General features: G+C 43.9%; 1 protein-coding gene across 1 annotated transcript in view; it reads right to left on the minus strand.

Moving 5' to 3' along the window:
• LOC120917223 (vomeronasal type-2 receptor 26-like) overlaps positions 1–14,552 on the minus strand; it is a 31,715-nt gene extending 17,163 nt beyond the window's left edge. Inside the window, exons 1-5 of the mRNA XM_040328766.1 lie at positions 14,265–14,552; positions 11,376–12,051; positions 10,935–11,152; positions 7,046–7,366; positions 415–726 (exon numbers count right to left, since the gene is read on the minus strand). Coding sequence (XP_040184700.1) covers positions 415–726; positions 7,046–7,366; positions 10,935–11,152; positions 11,376–12,051; positions 14,265–14,552 — 1,815 coding nt within the window. The remainder of the gene's footprint in view (positions 1–414; positions 727–7,045; positions 7,367–10,934; positions 11,153–11,375; positions 12,052–14,264) is intronic.
• Positions 14,553–21,208: the final 6,656 nt, after the last annotated feature.

Genomic DNA, 21,208 nt, shown 5'->3' on the forward strand with positions numbered 1-21,208 from the left:
ATCCATGTCATGTAATGCTTGAGCCAAAATGTAGACTGAAATATACACTCTATAGGATGTTTTCTCATCAGGATAATATAAACCAAGTGGAAGTTTCCCCAAACTGCAGTTCCTAAGAGGACGTCTATGTATGTGTGGAATAAGGACATTTTTCATTTGGTTTTTTGAAAAGCATCCACATTGAGTTATGAGAATATCCTCCATCAGGGGGTCATTTTGGTGTCTGGATGGATAAATACTATAAAAATATTTCAGCATTTCCTTTATGTAGAGATGGGGGAATGTAAACACCAAGCTGCAGTTACTGAGAATGAAAAACATTTCACTCATTGACCAAGAATCTGGTATAATAAATGTTTTCTCCATGTAATAAGGGACATTATTATACAAAAACTTGTAATAAGTCAGACTAACTGAGCCACAAATAATAAGAACTTCCGTGGTTGAGCTCCGCAGCTCTGGAGGAATTTTATCACAATTCTCTTTAGACACCAGAATCTTGAATTCAATACAAATTCCATGATCGGATAAATGTTTGCTGAGTTGTCGGATCTCCCTCTCTCCGTATTCATCATCAGATGTAAGGATCCCGACCCAGTTCCACTTCAACCTTTCCAGTAACTTTGCTATGGCCACATATTGCATCTCATCATCCGGAACTGTCCGGAAAAAGTTTGGATACATCTTTCTATCACTCAGCAACGTATCTCTGGCTCCATAACTAATCTAGAAGGGAAGAAAACTGTCTGTATAATTAATGTGGAACGCTTAATATCCAAATGGACAGAATAAAACCTTAGAAATGTTTTAAATGTTTTTTTAGAGAGCAACAAATATGTCATCTGATTTGTCTATAATAGATGTATAAGCAGATTGTAGTGGTGCTTTTATTTCACCAGACTGATCAGATAAAGATACAAGAGTACATTTATTATTTTAAAAATGATTAGAATCTGCAGTGAAAGCTGATAATATGGCATTAATGGTGGAACTTATTAAAACTGGAGCAGTCAGAATCTGGAGCAACCAATCAGACTCTATCTTCAGCTTGTTTAGTTAAGCTTTGAAGATGAAATATGAAAGCTGATTGGTTGTTGTGATACATTTGCCTATATGTCTCAGTGTACTGCTCCCTGCTAGCCATGTATGTGTGTTAGAGGTAGAAAGGAATTTCATGTGTGATTCATTCCTCTAACAGGTTATTGACGTGCTAATGTCCCCTCACTATTCTAAAGGTTAATTGATCTATTGTGTTGTGTAAAGAAGATCTGTGTTTACCCTTAAAAGATGTGTATTGTATCATCAGGCTAAATGATTAGAGAAGTAGTATGTTAATTATTCTGATTGCTTCAGTGTATTAATTAACTCCCCTGATGTCTTTATCTAAAGAAACGTGTCTGCATGGTCGGCTCCGACTTGTCTCCTATAATCTGTATGGGAAACCCCACTGTGTGAGGGGGGCGTTCCTAACAGGCTGTAACCACATATAAGCTGAGTTTTTGTGTCAATAAAGTGTCTTGGTTCCAGCATCCAGTCTTGTCTCATGTGTGGCTTTCTGGGCGATTCCAGGAATATCCCTCCTTGTGGAATATTGGGGTGATTTTCGTTATGGGAAGAAGGGAACGTTGACGGGGATATCATACCGATACCGTCACAATTGGTTGGTAGCAGTGGGATTTTTCCCTTCTATTCTCCTTTACACCCGGATTCCAAGCAGACACTGGAAGAACTACTGGAAGTTCGTGGAAGGATTGCTAGCAACAAAACCAAGCGGGTCATCATAGCAGAATCAATGGAGCTAGACCAGGAGGACGGGATTGCAGCAACGCCAGCAGTACAAGAGATGGAGACACCAGTGATTCAGGAGGAGGAATCGCCAGCCAACAAGCTAATGAGAGAGAAGCTAGCGTGGTTCGGCCCGAACCCAACGGCAGATGTGGTGCTGAGAGTGATGGACCTGTTAGCGAAGGAGGCTAAAGAAATAAGGGACGCAGAACTACAGTTAAAACTGGCAGCAGTCCAACAAGCAGCCGCACCTTCTCCGAACAGTGAGTACAGCACAGCAGACGCAAGGAAGATTCCGTTTAGCGCTTTTAAAGCTTTTGATGAAAAGGACTGTGAAATTGATAACTACCTGGCGGATTTTGAGCGACAATGTAACCTGCACCGAATAGCTAGAAGAGAGTGGGTTGCAATATTGTCAGGCAAACTGTCAGGCAAAGCTTCTGATGCTTTCCGGACCGTGCCAGATCAGGATATCCATAGCTACGCCAGGGTTAAAGAAGTGCTCCTGGCTCGTTATGCGGTAACCCCAGAGTCCCACCGACAGAAGTTCAGGGACTCACGCAAAACCACGAAAGATTCTTACGCAGAATGGGCATGCCAGTTGTCCCTGTCGGCCTCTAACTGGGTTAACAGCATCCAGGCCACCACCGCAGAGGACATTTTGCAACTAATGCTCCTGGAGCAATTTTACAATCACATCCAGACGGACGTCAAGGATTGGGTGAGAGATCGCAGGCCCATGACTCTACCAGAGGCCGCGAAGTTGGCGGATGAATATGCGGATACTCGCAAGACAAACCAGGTCACACCACGGGTACAACCCCCACAACCAACGGCACCCTCACACCCACCAGCCGCTAGATACCAACCGCCTAACAGACCGATGACATATAGCCCTCGCTACCCACGCCAGGAGGACAACGAACAACGCTGCTTCCGGTGCAAACAGTTGGGTCACTTCAAGCAGAATTGCCCCATGAATGACAACACCAGGTCAAATTGGTCTCAACCTGGGTACCGCCCACCAGCAGCAGCCCATTGTGTAGACTCGGCTTGGGATCCCCAGGAGCTGGGTCAGGAAGAACCATTGGGCACCCCTTACGAAGCCCTCATGGTACAATCTGTTATTACGGACAACAGGGAACACCATTGTCAGCTGGTCATGGGCGACAGCCATGAGCCGGAGGGGCCTTGGAGGGAGCTGGGCAGAAAGAGGCACCGCCAGCTACCCTCCAAGAAGAAGAGGTCCTGGAAGTCATATAACCAGCGGACCTGGGAGGAGAAGAAGCGACTGGAGGAGATGGAATCGCAGCGGGCGCCCCAGATGCGGGCCGAGATGTTCGCCAAGGGCCCACCGGTGGCCCCTTACACCACCACCCAGTTCCTGATGATGAAGGACCACGTGGAAAGCCTGCAGGACATGAGCAAGCAGGATCTGATCCGTGAGTACATAGAGCTGGAGGAGTGCATAAGCCGCATGGAGGAGGAGAACAACCACCTGAGGTCACAGCAGGCTGACCCCCCCAGGCTCCATGAACTGGAGATGGAGCTGGAGAAGCTCAAAGAGGAGAACCGGCGGCTGCGGAGGGAGCAGGGGGTGGCTGACCTTATGGGGCTCTGAGTCCCCTCTCTCTCTCCCCCCCCCCCGGACTCTGAGCACCAGTGCTACAGCATTTCAACAAATATAACTTTTTCTTTTTATGAATCTCCTGTGATTGTCACTTCAGAGCCATAACCTGCCCCTCCCATAGCGGGACACCTAGATGGCGGCGCACAGACCCATTCGCTGTCTTCACACTGACTTCTGGTGACTTTGCAGATCGCACAAAGACTTGGGGACTGACCGGCGTGTGATCTGACGACCCGGTGACATACCTGAGTCTGAAGCAGTTGCCAAGGGAGGTCAGTCATGCCAAACGGAGTTAACCTCGGACTAAAAGCTCTAAACCCGTCAACCCTACTGGACCAGGAAAGGTCCAACCGGATTTGCCGGAGCAGGGAGCAAAAGGGGGGCCATTGTGATACATTTGCCTATATGTCTCAGTGTACTGCTCCCTGCTAGCCATGTATGTGTGTTAGAGGTAGAAAGGAATTTCATGTGTGATTCATTCCTCTAACAGGTTATTGACGTGCTAATGTCCCCTCACTATTCTAAAGGTTAATTGATCTATTGTGTTGTGTAAAGAAGATCTGTGTTTACCCTTAAAAGATGTGTATTGTATCATCAGGCTAAATGATTAGAGAAGTAGTATGTTAATTATTCTGATTGCTTCAGTGTATTAATTAACTCCCCTGATGTCTTTATCTAAAGAAACGTGTCTGCATGGTCGGCTCCGACTTGTCTCCTATAATCTGTATGGGAAACCCCACTGTGTGAGGGGGGCGTTCCTAACAGGCTGTAACCACATATAAGCTGAGTTTTTGTGTCAATAAAGTGTCTTGGTTCCAGCATCCAGTCTTGTCTCATGTGTGGCTTTCTGGGCGATTCCAGGAATATCCCTCCTTGTGGAATATTGGGGTGATTTTCGTTATGGGAAGAAGGGAACGTTGACGGGGATATCATACCGATACCGTCACAGTTGTCATACACAACTGCCCAGATTCTGGCTGCTCCAGTTTTGATAAATTCCCCTCTCAGGCCTCGTACACATGACCGAGGAACTCGTAGGGCGAAAACACATTGTTTTCCCCGTCGAGTTCCTTGTTAGGCTTGTCGAGGAACTCGACAAGCTTGCTTTGCATGCACACTGTCAAGACCAAAACTCGGCGTTCAGGGGAAGTTCGATTCCACTGGCACAACCCTGGGGGGCTTCTTTTGCTAATTTTATGTTACTATGTGTTAAGTAAAACTTTGGTGAGAGACGATTTGCACTTTTCTGTCTGTTACAGCTTGAAAAATGTGTTATCTCCATTACAAATGCTACTTTTACTCCCGTCTCATACTTTATTCTGAGCAAGCGCGGGTTTCTTAGCATACACGCGCTCGAGTTTCTCGTCGAAAACCAGCCCGACGAGGAAATTGAGACTCCCTTCGAGGGAAAAGAGAACTTGCTCTCTTTTTTGCTCGTCGAGTTCCTCGACAGTTTCCTTCATGAAAAATGTACACACGGCCGGTTTCCTCTGCAAAAAAGCTCTCCCACCAAGTTTCTTGATGGATTCTGCCGAGGAAACCGGTTGTGTGTATGAGGCCTAAGAGTTCTTCCTCCTGTAATCCCACCTAGGGGTCTCCTGATCATCATCTGATTTTTTTGGCTTTAGCTGGAGGTGGGCAACCGAGTATAAACACAATTACCAGCTCAGCCCCTGAACCTGTATATCCTTTATGGACCAGATCAATGTTTACATTTCCACTATGGGTTTGTCTATTCAACCAGAACTCTCATTTCTTCAGATAACAAATCTGTGATATACTTTTTATACTGTGTGTGTATATATATATATATATATATATATATATATATATATAAAATATATATTATATATATATATATATATATATATATATATATATATATATATATATATATATATATTAGTTTTTGGGCTAAAAATTCTATATTGTCTTGCAAAAAAATATTTTATTAAAGTTATAGACAAAACTAAAATAAAACACACTTCTATCTACTTTGATCGGTCTTCTCAATACCTTCCTTGCACTGTGTACAAACATTGTATCAATCCCCAAAAACAACTTTGACAGCAACTACAGTACATATAAGATTCAGACCTACAAGGCTTGATACTCTATATACTGTATACAGTATACATGATAGAATTATGCAGTGATTCTACATTTACAATATATCAATAACATCACCATGTGCTCAGTAATCTCCCCGACTGTAATGGAATATAAAATAATACAATAATTCAATAACAAAACAAATTTGTGTTAAAAGTCTGCTTTCAATTATATGTGAGATTCAAGATCTACCAATAGATAGTTCTTCTCTCCACAACCCTGGCCCGGTGGTTGTGGGGGTCTTCAGACGGGAGGCTTTTAAAAACAAAGGGGCCCCCCTATGTGAATGAGTAAGAGGGACATAACACTCCTACTCGTTGACAAAAAAGGAACCTATAGATAAAGACACACAAATGTTTGACAAATCTTTTACTTGAAAAAAAAGAACCCAAGAAAAGCTCCTCATTGTAAATGCATCCTTATTTATGATGTCTGCCGCCTGAGAAATTGTCAACACTAAAAACCCAACAGACCCGGTACACTTGACAGGAAAGGGATGGGGATAGCAATGACACCATTGACCAAGTATGACCATGGCCAGGGATTTTAGGTCATGTAAGCCAATGATATTGGTGACTTTGGTGATTTTTAGCTTCCTGAAATATTTATTTTATAAATAATCATCAGGGGGCTGAATGGGCAAAAGTTCAGGCATTTTTCAAATCTCATAACTGCCAAATATTGGACTGAACCATTGGCCCATCCCTACACAGCACTGCCTTCTTTTTTTAGAACAACTTTATACTTTACCACCAAGGTTATTTGTACCCTTTTGACCCACCTCACCATAAGACCACTCACTGTCCTAACATTACTGTCAGGTCACCCGTGGCCAGGTGACAAGTGCACCCCGTTGGGGTCAGGGATGCACCACAGGGAAGTGAACCCTATAGCCGACTACTGCTAGCAGAGAGGAAGCGTAACCCAAGATCACCCAGGGCGCGGAGTCTATGACCCAGTTTTGTATTCACCAGAGCCTATGATGGTAAGGATGGTCTTTGCCGCAACTGGGTCCAGGTCGCGCCCCCAAGATTCCCTAGGTCACACTTCGCAGGGAGAAAGGGGAAGCAGCCAGCAGGACAGACAGTGGTGATGGACAGGCCAAGGTCAGGGCAACAGGCAGACAAGGATAACCGTGGGACAGGCAAATGGTCAGGGGCACAGGCAGACAAGGATAACCGTGGGACAGGCAAATGGTCAGGGGCACAGGCAAACAGCAGTCAGGAACAAGCCAAAACGGTACACGGAAAGATGATTGTAGCACTCTGCAAACAGGAACTAGCAAACTACACTGTTGAACAGCACTGCAGACCTGTAGAGCGACAGTTAATAAAGACTTCCTGGGCTGGCCTGGGTGGGACCATACAGGAAGAGGAAGTGATAAAAAGGGAACCAGAACAGAGTTAGGCCTCTTACTGAACAGATGGAAACACAGGTAAGCTGCCCGGCTATTGCATCCATGACAGCTATTGCATATCCATGACAATTACATAATATAGGAAATTCATCTTCTCTTACCTGGGTGTAACCATATAGATTCAGCAGCTGGGCCATTTGGAGAGTGGTGTCAGAATTGAGATCTCCAATGAAACCAGCCAGGGCACCCCGCTCCATACAGGAATAATTTGGAGCTTCCTTTGTATGTCCAGACAAAATCTGTAGAACATCTTTTATAGCTTTATTGACATGTCCACAAGAATCATACACATGATATCCCAGAGTTATGTTGGGAAGAATATCTGGACTGCGGTTTATCTCACCAATAGCAAATATAAAAGCCAGGAGATGTCTGTATTCTCTTGTGTAAACCCTGCAGAAAATGGAGAGCTTTGCATTGGTCTACAGGACAAGGATTCAAGCAGAAATTATTTATGGTAAAATGTTGACACATTTCAACTAGAAATCTATGGTGGGATTGGTGGCCGTGTGTATTGCTGCATGAAACATATAATGAAATTCAATCGTTCCTGAATTTATAAAGTTACAGCCGTGGTTGGCAATTTATGAGGCATACATTTTAACCTGCCTAGCGGTATTCCCGTGTGTGGCTCGGGGTGAGATTTTTGTGCTACTATCGGTAACCCTGAGCCACACTTGGGCTTGCCTTGCTGGACGCTGGAAAAGGTTACTTACCTTTTCCCTGGCATCCAGCGAAGTATTTCCGCAGTTCGCGGCGGCCAGATGTTCCGCCTGATGCCCGATCCCCTGATCTCCGTTCCCTGCGACAATACGACGCACGGGGGCGGAGATCGGCGCCAAATTCAAAGAAGTAACTAAACACAATACATACAGTATACTGTAATCTTATAGATTACAGTACTGTATGTAAAGAATACACATCCCCTTTGTGCCTAGTGGTCTGCCCAGTGTCCTGCATGTACTTTTATACAATAAAAACTGACTTTCTGCCTGCAAACTGTAGATTGTCCATAGCAACCAAAAATTGTCCCTTTATGTCAAAAGTGGTTTTAGAGCAGCCAGAAAACCCAGATAAAAAATTATAATCACTTGCAGAATTGTGCGATAGCGATTTGTGGGGAAATTCGTCATAAAAAAATAAAAGTAATGGCAGTGACAATTCTGCAACTGAGCAAATTTCAGTGTTTTTTGAGTTGATTACATTATTGAATACTTTTTATTATAATTATATTATTATTTGTTATAATTATATATAGTTATTTATTATATTATAAATTATGATTTTGTTTTTCAAACTTTATCATACCCGAGATGTCTACTAGACTCTGGTTTGGAAAGATTTAAGTGAGTCATTCATAAGAATTACAGGCCTACAATGTAAAACGCCAAATTTCCTTGCAAAATAATGGTACCGCTTTCAGCACCTAAAATCGAAAATAATCCATACCGCCAGGGGAGGTTAAGGCACCCAATAACATTATATAGTATTTCTGTGAGGGGAATCTCTTTTATGGAGCCCCAGATAACAGTAAAAACCTGACAGGGATTCGTTATCCTTCCCAACTCTATTCAAAAGTAAAAAAAAAAAAAGATATGGAGTCATTAAGGACCAAACTCATTCAAGGTCCCATTGACACTTGTGTATTGTGGTAATAATGCACACCTTTTTTTTTTTGAAAATTTCTTTTTATTGAGAGTTTTTGTTGACATAACAAAACATACATTTCTTGGTAGAATACCAAGTAAACCTTTGGTCAACATGACCATGTGCATACAACAATGCCATCACAGATGGCTAAACCCAGTTAAACCTCCCTCCCTCCCTCCCCCCTACTACTCAGTTCCCTCCCCCTGCGACACATCAGCGCAGGACTCCTCTGCAAGAAAAAGAGATGTACACCTTGCTGAGAGTTCATACTCATTCATATTCCCGATGCACCGGAAGTCGGTCAATTGCAGGTATAGAAATGAATGCAGAATTCAGACTTTATTTACCTATTCACACTATCCAACTGTCTGGTCAGATTCGTACCAGGCCCTCCATACTTTTCAAATTTACCCACACAGCCCCGAGAAGGTAGGTTGCCTTGTAATATAGGGAGCATAGTATTCACCAGCCCCTTCCAAAATGCTATCTCTGGTGCCCCCGGACTCTTCCATTTGAGCAAAATAGCTTTTTCTCCGGGTAAAATATGAGTATGCTAAGTAACGTTCTATGCGCCCTAGATGGGACCACCTCCTCCACCAAGCCCAACATGACAAACGCGATTCTCTCTAGGGTATGGGTAACCCCCAGTACTCCCTCTATGCAGGATGAGACCCCTGTCCAGAACGCCGAATCTGTGGGCAATCCCAAAACACGTGTGTGTGTCGTCTGCTGGCGAAAAAGTGCACCCCAACATTCAGGTGGCACCGACGGAAAAAATCACTGCCAGCCTGGCTGGATGTAGTAGCTTCTGTGCAGGAAATTTGAACTGAATGTGTCTGTCTCGAAGCCGCCACCAGATATTGAACGGACGATCCCACATGTCATCCCACTCCTCCCCTTGTATACCAGGGACCTCATTTGCCCATCGCTCTCTGCATTTTACCAAGGCCTTAGGACTAATTTTAAACAATTCTTTGTATGTCACTGATAGGGTTTTGGGCAAATCTTCAGTCATTAGGAGGTCTTCTAGTCTTGAAGGAAAGGATGCAACCGTCTGTGTTTCAAACTGTGTCTGGAATGCGTGTCTCAGTCTCAAATACCGGAAGAATTGTGTGTTGGGAAGGTCATGTTTGACCTTCAGCTGGTCAAAAGTTAAAAGTACCCCATCGCGCGTAATGTCTTTAAGTAGTTTGATCCCCTTGCTTGCCCAACCTATAGTATCATCAAATTTATAGAATTGTTGGAGCTTCGGGTTCTTCCACAGGGGAGTCGAAGGTGAGACCCCTGTGTAGCTGGGACAGGCCAATTTTTCCACCTCCACCCATGCCCTAACTGTGGCCTTCATAGATTCTGTCAACGGGAGGTCCTTTCCTGTACCTCGGTGTATTGCTAACCGAAGGGTCTCATAAGAGCCTAAGTGTGCTGCCTCCAGTATAGTAGCTGAATCTCCCTCGTCCGATATTAACCATCTATGTATGAAAACTAGTTGCCCTGCCAAATAGTATTTGCGCCAATCAGGCACTGCCAGCCCTCCCTGTCCCCATGGTTCCTGAAGAACCTTCAAACCCAGCCTAGGAGATTTTGTTGCCCAGAGAAATGTGGTCGTGATGCTGTCCAATTTCTTGAAGAAGGACTTCGGTATCCATACCGGAGCATTCCTCAGAAATAGAGAATGACTGGAGAATCTTCATCTTTAGAAGATTAACCCTGCCCATCAAAATATAGAGGGAGTTTTTGCCATAGTCAATGCCTTCTGCTTAAAGAATGTCAAAAGGGGAGTAGGTTAAGAGACATGTAATCCAACACATTCGCCGTTACCTTCACACCCAGGTAAGTTATCTGTGTAACCCATTTTAGTGGTAGGTTGGGATCCGCTTTTGCACTAGCCCCCTTATCTAAGGGTAAAATGGACGACTTGCCCCAGTTCACTTTCAACCCTGAGTACGTAGTAAAGGTGTTCATGATACCCAGAGCAGTGACCAACGACTCCCCCGGATCTCTGAGAAACAACAGAAGGTCGTCTGCGTATAACGCCAGCCCTTCATTTATACTACCCACCCGAATTGCTTTCACTCCCTCCGACGCCCGCAGCGCCACTGCAAGGGGCTCCATCATAAGGGCAAATAAGAATGGTGACAAGGGGCACCCCTGCCTAGTACCCCTCCCAATCGAAAAATACTCAGAAGTGGATCCCCCCATACGAATGGCTGTCCTAGGCGTACTATACAAAAGTGCAATCCACTGTCTGAAGGATTGACCAAATCCCATGTACTCGAGAACTGTGCATAAATTCCAGTCCACCGAGTCAAAGGCCTTCTCTATATCAATAGAGACTATTACCCTGTCTGCCGAATCTATATTAGGGAGCTGTAAATGTGTAAAAAGCCTTCTCAAATTAGTATCAGTGGATTTTCCTGGCATAAAACCTGTCTGGTCTACATCCACCAGGGATGAGATGACCAGCGCCAGCCTTTTTGCTAAAACTTTCGTCAGAATCTTAAGGTCCATGTTAAGCAGCGCTATGGGTCTATACGATGAGCATTCTAGGGAATCTTTACCTGGTTTAAGTAAAAGGATAATGTATGCATCAAGCATGGAGGTGGGAGCACTTTTTTTTCAGACAGCATTCAAATAACGTCGATAACCTAGGGGCCAATTGGTCAACATACACCTTATAAAAGTCTGCCGGGAAGCCATCCGGACCCGGCGCTTTATTAGGTGGGAATGCAAATATCGCCGAGACTACTTCTTTGTTCGTTATTTTAGCATCTAATGCTATACTATCGTCCTCCGTCAGCTTGGGAAGGGATAAGCCCCCTAACAAATTATTCAGAGCCTCTTTGTCATACGGTGGTATCGGAGCATACAGGGTTGAAAAGAATGCCTGAAACTCCGCTAGAACTTCCATCGGGTCCCCGACCAGTTCTCCATCACGTCCCCTCACCACCGATATATGTTCTATGTGGTTTTGCTCCGCCACCAACCTAGCCAAAAGCTTCCCATTCTTGTCCCCTTCAGAAAACAGTGAATTAGCTCTGTGTGCAGCCTCCGTATGTGCAAGATCATTACAGTGCATTGAAAGTCTACGTCTCGCCTCCAACAGGGCAGAGTAAGAAACATCCGTCCGGTCCGTAGCGTGTACAGACGCACATTCCCTCTCCCTGTCCTGAAGTTCTTGAATGGTCGCATTCTGATCTACTCTGACCCTCTTAATGGCAGTTATTGATTCCCCCCGTATCACAGCCTTAAACGCATCCCATACTACTAGTGGATCAGCCGAGTCCACGTTCTGAGTCCAGTAGTTGTCAACTGCTTCCAGTAGGTGATTGGAAACCTGCTCCTCCTGTAACCATCCCGGACAGTCTCCAGCTCCTGCCCCCCCCACCCGCCGGGAAGAGCAACGAGATAGAGAGTGGGTTATGATCTGAGAGCCCTCCTGCCAAGTATTCCGCTCCCCCTACATAAGGTAACATAGCCTGGTTGGCAAATGCTAGGTCTATTCTAGCCGATGAGCGATGCGTCTGTGAAAGATGGGAATAGCACGTGGTGGTGGGATGTTAGCTCTCCATATTTCAGATAAACCCCATAGAAACCCATGACAACAAGTCCTGCGAACCTCCCCTCCCTGGGTTGGACGAGTCCAGATCACTAAGTGTAGCATTGAAATCCCCCATCAATAGAAGCGGTAAATGAGCATGCGGGGTCAGTTTCACATATAAGTCATATAACATTTGCACATTAAACGGAGGTGGCACATATACATTTACAATAAGATTTTCCGGTTGGCAATCCATTACTACTGCCGCATACCGCCCCCCCGATCAGTTATCACCTGGTGGATCTTACAAGGGAGTGCCTTGCTTACAAGTATAGACACGCCCCGTGCAAATGTGGAGTACGTGGCGTGGAAAGCCTTTTGAATCCAGTGCTTTCGTAGGGCCAAGATTCTATTTCCATCCAGGTGAGTCTCCTGCAAGAGGACCACATGCGGCCGAGCAATTTTTAAGTATTGGAACATTGCGGCCCTTTTAAATTTGCTATTCAAGCCCCGAACATTCCAAGACACAAACTTAATCACATTAGCCATATTCCCCAGCACAAAATAGCTCCCAGGTGCATCTCCTACAGACCCGAAAGTCTAAATCAGGACACAGCAATAATATCTGACATGAAGCCCCCGCTAACCGAGGACCGGGAACTGAGTAGTAGGTACGTACTAAGAAAACCATCCCCCCTCCCTTTCCTCCCAACAACCCACCCCCCCTGCCATTATACCAGAAACAACAAAAAAATAAAAAAGAGAAAAAAAATTAGAACCGTGAAGCAAAAAGGCTTCAAAAACACCCATTGTCTGGTATGCGGCTTCAAAACCCAAAAACCTTTTAACACCCAAAAATTAGATGATTCTGGAAGTTGCTCCGAAAGATCTCCTGTCCAACCGTGTACTAAAAGTCTTCCTGAGTTCCAGAGAGCTCCACGTCAGCAGGTTTCAAATTGGAGCTATACAGAGATGGCCTGAGAGAAAAATATAAGAAGGTCAGCCCACCACCGCCATCTAGTGGTTTCCTAATGGATGTGACCAGAATGAATATGCAGCTTTGAATAATGTATGATAGGGCACAGCCTAATAAAACAAAATGATGAGACGCCCTGACAGCCTGTCTCAAAACTGGGGCATTAGGTAAAGTACAGCGCAACATTCAAAATAAAAAAGAAGGACATGACCATGGGGCCTATATTGACCGGCAGTTAGAAAAAGGAATAAAAAACCTCATGTAAGAAGCTTTTAAAGGAAGGCAAAATACACAGGTCTATTTCCTTCACTACATTAGCCAAAGTGCTTCCTAAAAAACACACAGTTGCCTACCACTTCAGTAGGTTGAAAATCAAATAAGATGGAAAAAAGCGGAGTTCCACTCAATAATAGTAAAACACGGAGGAGAAAGAGAAGAAAAAAAAACTATAGGACATCAAAACACAATACTCAGCTTGCGGTGAAGGCAATTCAGGGATTCCTATCCAACCAGTCGCAGGCATCTCTTGGGTTGTCAAAAAATTTTACATTGCCTTGATGTTGAACTCGCAATTTGCTGGGGTAAGCATGCTGTACTGTACATTCTTCACGCAGCCTCCTCTTGACATCATTGAAAGATCTTCTTCTTCTCTGTGTTTCCGCCGAGAAGTCTGGAAAAAGCATTATTTTGGCATTCTCATACTTCAGCTCTTGGGCCCTCCTGGATGCTGACAATATCATGTCCCTGTCCCTGTAGTTCAGGAATTTTACTAGGAAGGGACGAGGATATTCACCTGGAGGCCTCCTGCCCATGGGTACTCTGTGGGCCCGTTCCACCACATATGTCGGGGGTCTCTCCCCCAAAGCAAGCAGCTTAATAAAGAAATCCTCAGCAAAGGTGGTGGCCTGTGGGCCCTCTGCCCCCTCCGGTAGCCCCACCACGCGGACATTATTCCTCCTTTGTCTGTCTTCAGCATCATTAGCGCGGTCCTGTAACAGTCTCACCACCTCTGCAATTCAGACAATTGATTGCCCTGTATATGAGTCTCATCCTCCACACTGGAGATCCTCTCCTCTGCCTCAGTCATCCTCCCCCTAATCTTGTCCAGATCATGCCTTATCAGGGTAATTTCTGTAGTGAGGTGGTCTATGCTTACCATGACCGCGGCCTTGCTGGCAGTTATGGCCTCCAGGATCGGGCGTGTGATTGCCTCTTGGGCTGCATCCTGAGCCGGAGGGACAGGCTGTGCTTCACCTGCACGGATGTCCTGAGCGTTCCCCTCAACGTGTGCCATCTCCTTAGCTAGCCTCCGTGCACTCCTCGAGGAGGGAGGATTAGGCAAGATGGCGGCGGCGTGCAGGCCCGCGTCTGAGCCTCGTGCAGAGCCGGTCCGGCGCTGGGACTTTGGGGTCTGGAATCCGGATTTCGCCTCCCCCTTTCGCATGTCCGGAGGTTCCCCCACCAGTATCCGGGCCGTTGTGGTGGAAAATCGGGCAGCAAAGCTCCAATAAACGGATGGATTGAGCGGATCACTGTGGAGCTCTCACAGCACACGTCTTCCCTTGCTCACATCCGGACACGCCCCCCGTAATAATGCACACCTTAACACATAACAATGCATGGCAAAGCACCTTCTCTATGGGCAGTGCAATGTGATGTCATTCATTGTGAATTGTACCCCAATTCATTGTAACTCTAAGCTGTGCTGCCTTATTAAAAAAGGGGTCCTGCGTGTTTTTTCATCCATTGTGTTACATTGGCAGCTATTCATAATGAATGAATGTGGCTATTAACACCCGGCAATAGAATGGGCCATATGTGATTTTCATGAACACATTGAAGGATATACTTTGATTTTATGTAAATGCCGTGTAACAGACTGAATGAGTCCTGCACATTATCACACATCTCTCCTAAAGACACAGCTCTGTAGATCAGATTGGAAGATTTACATTTCATATTTCACTTACGCTGCACACATGAGATTATAAATAAGACTTCCTTCCAAACTCCACTCTGACACTACAGAATGTACAGAGAATATCCCTCCTATAATGATGTCTCCATCCTGAGAATACTTGTACTCAAATGTATAATTCCTCACAGTCATATCACAGCGGTGAGCAGAGTTCTGGGTGTCAGATGTGCAGGGGGTCACACACAAAGACAACAAGCACAATATTCTAAGTGGATATCTGAAGACGACATGGCCGAGTCTCTGATAGACTCCAATGAATCCTTCCTCTTCTCCCGACCTCATCATCACTGACAGCAGCCCAGGATCCTGACACTGACTTCATGGCTCAGCTGAAGGCTGTGAGAGTGTCAGGTTTATAAAGAATAATTCTGTTATGTATTACTATAGACTGGAATATGAATCTACTTATAGAGCAGGAAAAAAAAGGCCAAACCTAAAATACACAGAATCCATCTTTGTCAGCACCGTAGAAAGTAAAGGTTTCAAAAATATCATTATGACATATTGTACATGAAACTGTAAAAATGAGAAGTTTGATGACCAATAATGCCATGTTTATTATTAATATTCATATTCATATTCATATTCATATTCATATTCATATTATTATTATTATTATTATTATTATTATTATTATTATTATTATTATTATTATTCTGTATAAATACAGGTGTAGGGATAAGGTTCAGCAGTTACCATAGATATATATATATATATACATAGATTTGTGGTGAATCTCTGGGATTCATAAAGTTTGTGAATCACAATCTTTTGGCTGAAAAGTTTGCAGGTTCACCACCAACATAGAGAACATCCTCTAATGCAATGCACAAGGAATGGATGAAGGAATGGATGACCTATCGTATCGATGGGTGGGTGGGGTCACAGCAGCTTAATTATCAGTGTTGATAGGGACAGCTGACACTTCTGTGAAGAGAGAGATTATTATTATTATTATTATTATTATTATTATTATTATTGTTTTATTTATTTTTTCAATCAGTACATGTCCCCCATGGCAGTGCATAAATTAGAATATTAGCATGTTACTGCCAGTCTGCTCTTTATGCTGCCTTTTATTTGAAGACTGCCACTGGATTGTTTGAAAGACTAAGTGCAAGAACAGTGTGCACCTAATCCACCGCCCATCATTCACCAAACCCCCTATCCCAACTGATAAGATAAAAGTTAGGCATACAATGGTTAGGCCTATTATCCCCAATTAAAGCTATCTTGCTGCTAGACAATTTTACACTGTATGCTGTTCAGTATCCTAATGAGAATTTGACAATTTGAAATCAGTATAAAAACCTTTCTGTGGCGAGCCAAGGTCTCTATATTGATGTCTGACTTTTTGTGACTTCTACTTTGACAATAAATCTGTGATCCAGCAGAAGGTATTGTAGACCTGTTTTTGTATTTGATATCACATTGTGTAGTAGGACAAGGCAAGGTCTAAAGCTGACATTTTCTGATGCAGAGGTCAAAAGATGTACCAATGACAAAATAAAAAATCTCTCCCTACACAGAACTGTCAGATGTCCCTAACAATTCCGACACACAGTGGGGTAGATTCACGTACGGGCGCGCATAGTTACGGCGGCGCAGCATTTCGTCTTTACGCTACGCCGCGGTAACTTACAGAAGCAAGCGCTGTATTCACAAAGCACTTGCTCCGTAAGTCGCGGCGGCATAGGGTAAAAGGGGCCGGCGTAAGCGCGCATAATTCAAATGTGGAAGGGGGGCATGTAAATTACGTCCAGCCCTATTCACGAATGACTTACGCAAAAAACGTAAATAATTCAAATTTCGAAAGCGGGAACGACATCCATACTTAACATTGGCTGCGCCTCCTAATAGCAGGAGCAGCCTTACGCCGAAAAAGCCTTAAGCAAACAACGTAAAAAACGAACGCTGGGCCCACTTCCTTTTGTGAATCGCGTAGTAGACAATTTGCATATTCCACGCCGACAACAACAGAAGCGCCCCTTAGAGGCCAGCGTCAGAATGCACCCTAAGATACGACGGAGTAAGAGACTTATGCCAGTCGTATCTTAGGCTAAAGTCGGCGTATCTATCTTTCTGAATACAGAAAGTAGATACGCCGGTGCAGCTTAGCAATTACGCGGCGTATCTATGGATATGCCGGCATAATTGTTCTCTGAATCTACCCCAGTGACAATATGGCTGCTGTAAGGCCACCCTTATATAAGAAGAGGTTTGGGTTATCCATTCCTTTACATCAGGGATATGCAATTAGCGGACTTCTAGCTGTTGCAAAACTACAAGTCCCATCATGCCTCTGACTCTGGGTGTCATACTTGTGGCTGTCAGAGTCTTGCTATGCCTCATGGGAATTGTAGTTCTGCAACAAGTGGAGGTCCTCTAATTGCATATCCCCGCTTTACATTACTGGCTCTTGTGACTCAGATGGCTAGAGGCAATAAGTATGCACTGCATTATAGGTTGCCCCTTATTTCTTGTTGGTGAACCTGCAAACTTATCAGCCAAATGTCTAAAATGTGCAAACTTTGTGAATGTCGGGAATTGCCGAGAATTCAGTGTAGTGGTGAAGTCGAACTTCATCCCTAACATTTTTTTTTTATATTTTGAAACATGTCAGCATGCTTCAGTTACAGTACATGTCTAAACACTGAGAGACAAAATAATTGAAATGGGTCAATAAACACAGTGGGTGGTGGGTGAGGGGCGTGGCTTGGAGTAGGGTACACATGTGCTGAGCTCTGCTTCCAGTCTGTCCTATTCCTGAGATCCTGAGTGCCCACTTTTGGTATTTTTATCTTCATTTAGTGTACTGTCAACCCTTCTCCACATGTCCCCATCCCATGAATCCACTACTCCTACGCCTTCTCTGGACAAATATCGGAGGCAAAAGCGCAATCACTCGAAGGAAGATGGCGCCGCTGCTGTACTAGCTCCGGATCCTGCCATGGCTGACATTGCTATCGTGCTGAAGGCTATTTTCACCTGCTAAGCAACTCTGACGACTAAGATAGAGGAGGTGAAAGTGGACATATCCCTCAAAAGACATGATATGCACAAACTGTGAGATCATATCACAGAGATGGAGGCCAGGATCAGACAAACTGAGGACACCCCCAGAAGCACACCTCGGATCCCATGCAGCATCAGATCCAGCAATTCACCCAGAAACCAGTTGACCTGGAGAATCAAGCCTGGTGCTTGGTTTGCTTTTTGCTTTATCGGCCTCCCTGAGGGATTAGAAATCCCCAACCCTGCTACCTTTCTGGGGAATCTCCTGATCACTAGCTTTGGCAGGGCGGTCTTGATCTTGCTTAACCCATGGCCCCCATAAAATTTATCACGTGGAATGTTTGTGGAATCTGTGATAAGCTTAAATGCTCCGCTGTCTTTAATTACCTCAAATTACACTGTGATCCTAGTTGAGACATACATTACTGGGGAACTTTAGTCCCGGGGAGTTTCTGTTCTGATTGCAAAAACAGTCCAATTTGAGATTCTATCAGTAATCTTGGACCCTCAGGGCAGATTCATTTTTTATGCATGTGGTATTGTATGGGAGGCCTTATCTAATGTTGACCTGTTACATTCCGCCCCCCCCCCCCCCCCACAGTTCTATGGTAGTTAGTGACGGTTTTCTATTTATGGCCCAATTTCCAGCTGTACCAGCTATTTGGTTGGGAAATTTTGATATGGTTCTCAATCCAGCGCTAGATTGCCTGCACTCATTCTCTGCTACCGCATCGCCGACTCAATTAAGTTGTTTATTTGTGGACTTTGCTTTGAAGAACACTTGGTGTTATAAATATATATTCAATCCCCCATATTCAATCACTGGCTAAATCCTGCCACCTTAACCTCCGCAACATCTCCAGAATCCGACTCTTTCTGACTAATGACACCACAAAGCCACTTATTCGCTCCTTGATTATATCCCAACTTGATTACTGAAACTCTCTCCTTAATGACCTACCCTTAAGCATGCTATCACCCCTTTAGTCTATTATGAATTCTGCTGCTAGACTAATACACCTCACTAACCAATCCATGACTGCTGCTCCTCTCTGCCAATCCATTCACTGGCTTCCCCTACCCCACCATGTAAAATTCAAAATGCTAACAATAACATACAAAGGACTCGACCCAGTAGAGAAGAAAAACAAAGAAAACAATAGTGCAAAAACGTATGGTGAACAGACACTCTGGCTAACTCCCAGTGACTAATAATGACAGACACTGTGAAGGGAAGAAGGAGCACCACCACCAGAGAGAACACACTGACCCTTACCGGAACTAGGCGACCCTCTAGGGATCAATATTGCATAGTAGTGTGTTAACGGTAATCGGCGGAGAAGCGTTCTCAAAAGGTCCTTTAAATCCAGGGATTGGGTAGCCAGGTCACATAAAAAATATACAGACTCTCATAGTGAAGTACCGCCAGGATTTTTAATAAAATAAGGTAAGTAGAACACTTACAATTAAGACGTTTTAAAACAGCAAGTATATAGTAGCCGGCCGGCAAACAAACGCGGCACGTCCTCAATACGCGGTGACGTCAGCACGACAACCTCCCAACGTTTCGTCTTCGAGTAGACTTGATCACGGGAATGAGGGTGCGTGCCGCGTCACCGCGTTAAATACACAGAGAAGGCGTGTCGAATCTATGTTAAAGACGAGTGCAAGCCCGCCATCTTAAGTCAGGGAAAACGTAAGGGCTGCAACCGCACTCATACATTAAGGCACATAGTGCCGCGGTGCATAGATTAATAATGGACACGTTATAAATACAAACTGCAAAGAGGGATAAAAGCATCTTAGGTATAAAAACCAGGGAATAAAACCTAATCCTATTTCTCTAAGGCATGGATTAATTATAAAAACCGAGTGGGCTACAGACTTGAAAGAACACCATCGGGGCAACCATACAGCTAGCCGAACCTAAATGAAAGGTTCAGATGAAACATGAATAGCGGCAGGCTTGCAATCATCAAACAACAACATCAACACTGAATATGACTATAAATAATATTAGGTGATTAAACTGATGAGTGACATATACTAAACATGATTTAGACTCCAGTGAAAGAGATCAAGCTCAAATGTTAACATAACAGTGAACAAAACACCGTAAATAATTCATAAGGTCAAACTGCCATAAATCAATTTAGGCAGTGGGCCTTACTCAGAAAAAATTTTATTAACCCAAAAAAATATATTGTGACAAAAAATATAAAATATAAAAGGGTGACCAAGTGTAAAATGATTCACATTAGGTGATATAGCAAAATCTACTAAAGTGACACCACTCTCGAAAGAGATATGAGGTGTTAGATTATGTGAAAAATATTATGAAAATAATTTTTATATATATAAAAAAGTTGAAAAAACAAAAAATATATGTATAAAAAGGGGCAAAGCTGATTCAAGAATTTTCTATGAAACAGTTGACATCAACTTCAATGTTGAGTCCATGAGGTTCATAACTCCTCAACGTATGTATCCACATCATTTCTGACCTAGAGATACTCCTGACCAGATCATTACCTCTCCAGTGGGCTAGAGCAAAAACTTGTCAAGTTTTTGCTCTAGCCGTACGTCCACTAGCTACCCCATCGACACATTCATCACGTGCTCAACGATGGGGGTCATTTATCTTCTCCAATGCCCATGCGGGCTACAGTATGTGGGGAGGACCAAGCGGGCCCTACATATACGTTTGAATGAGCATCTGACGAATATTTTGAGTGGCTTTCCGAATCATTCGGTCTCAAAACATTACCTGTTGGTACACAATAAAAACCCTGCAGGTACTACTTTCATAGGGATTGATAAATTCCGGGCCCACTGGAGAGGTAATGATCTGGTCAGGAGTATCTCTAGGTCAGAAATGATGTGGATACATACGTTGAGGAGTTATGAACCTCATGGACTCAACATTGAAGTTGATGTCAACTGTTTCATAGAAAATTCTTGAATCAGCTTTGCCCCTTTTTATACATATATTTTTTGTTTTTTCAACTTTTTTATATATATAAAAAATATTTTCATAATATTTTTCACATAATCTAACACCTCATATCTCTTTCGAGAGTGGTGTCACTTTAGTAGATTTTGCTATA

Source organism: Rana temporaria, chromosome 1, assembly GCF_905171775.1.
Source record: "Rana temporaria chromosome 1, aRanTem1.1, whole genome shotgun sequence".
NCBI lineage: Eukaryota > Metazoa > Chordata > Amphibia > Anura > Ranidae > Rana > Rana temporaria.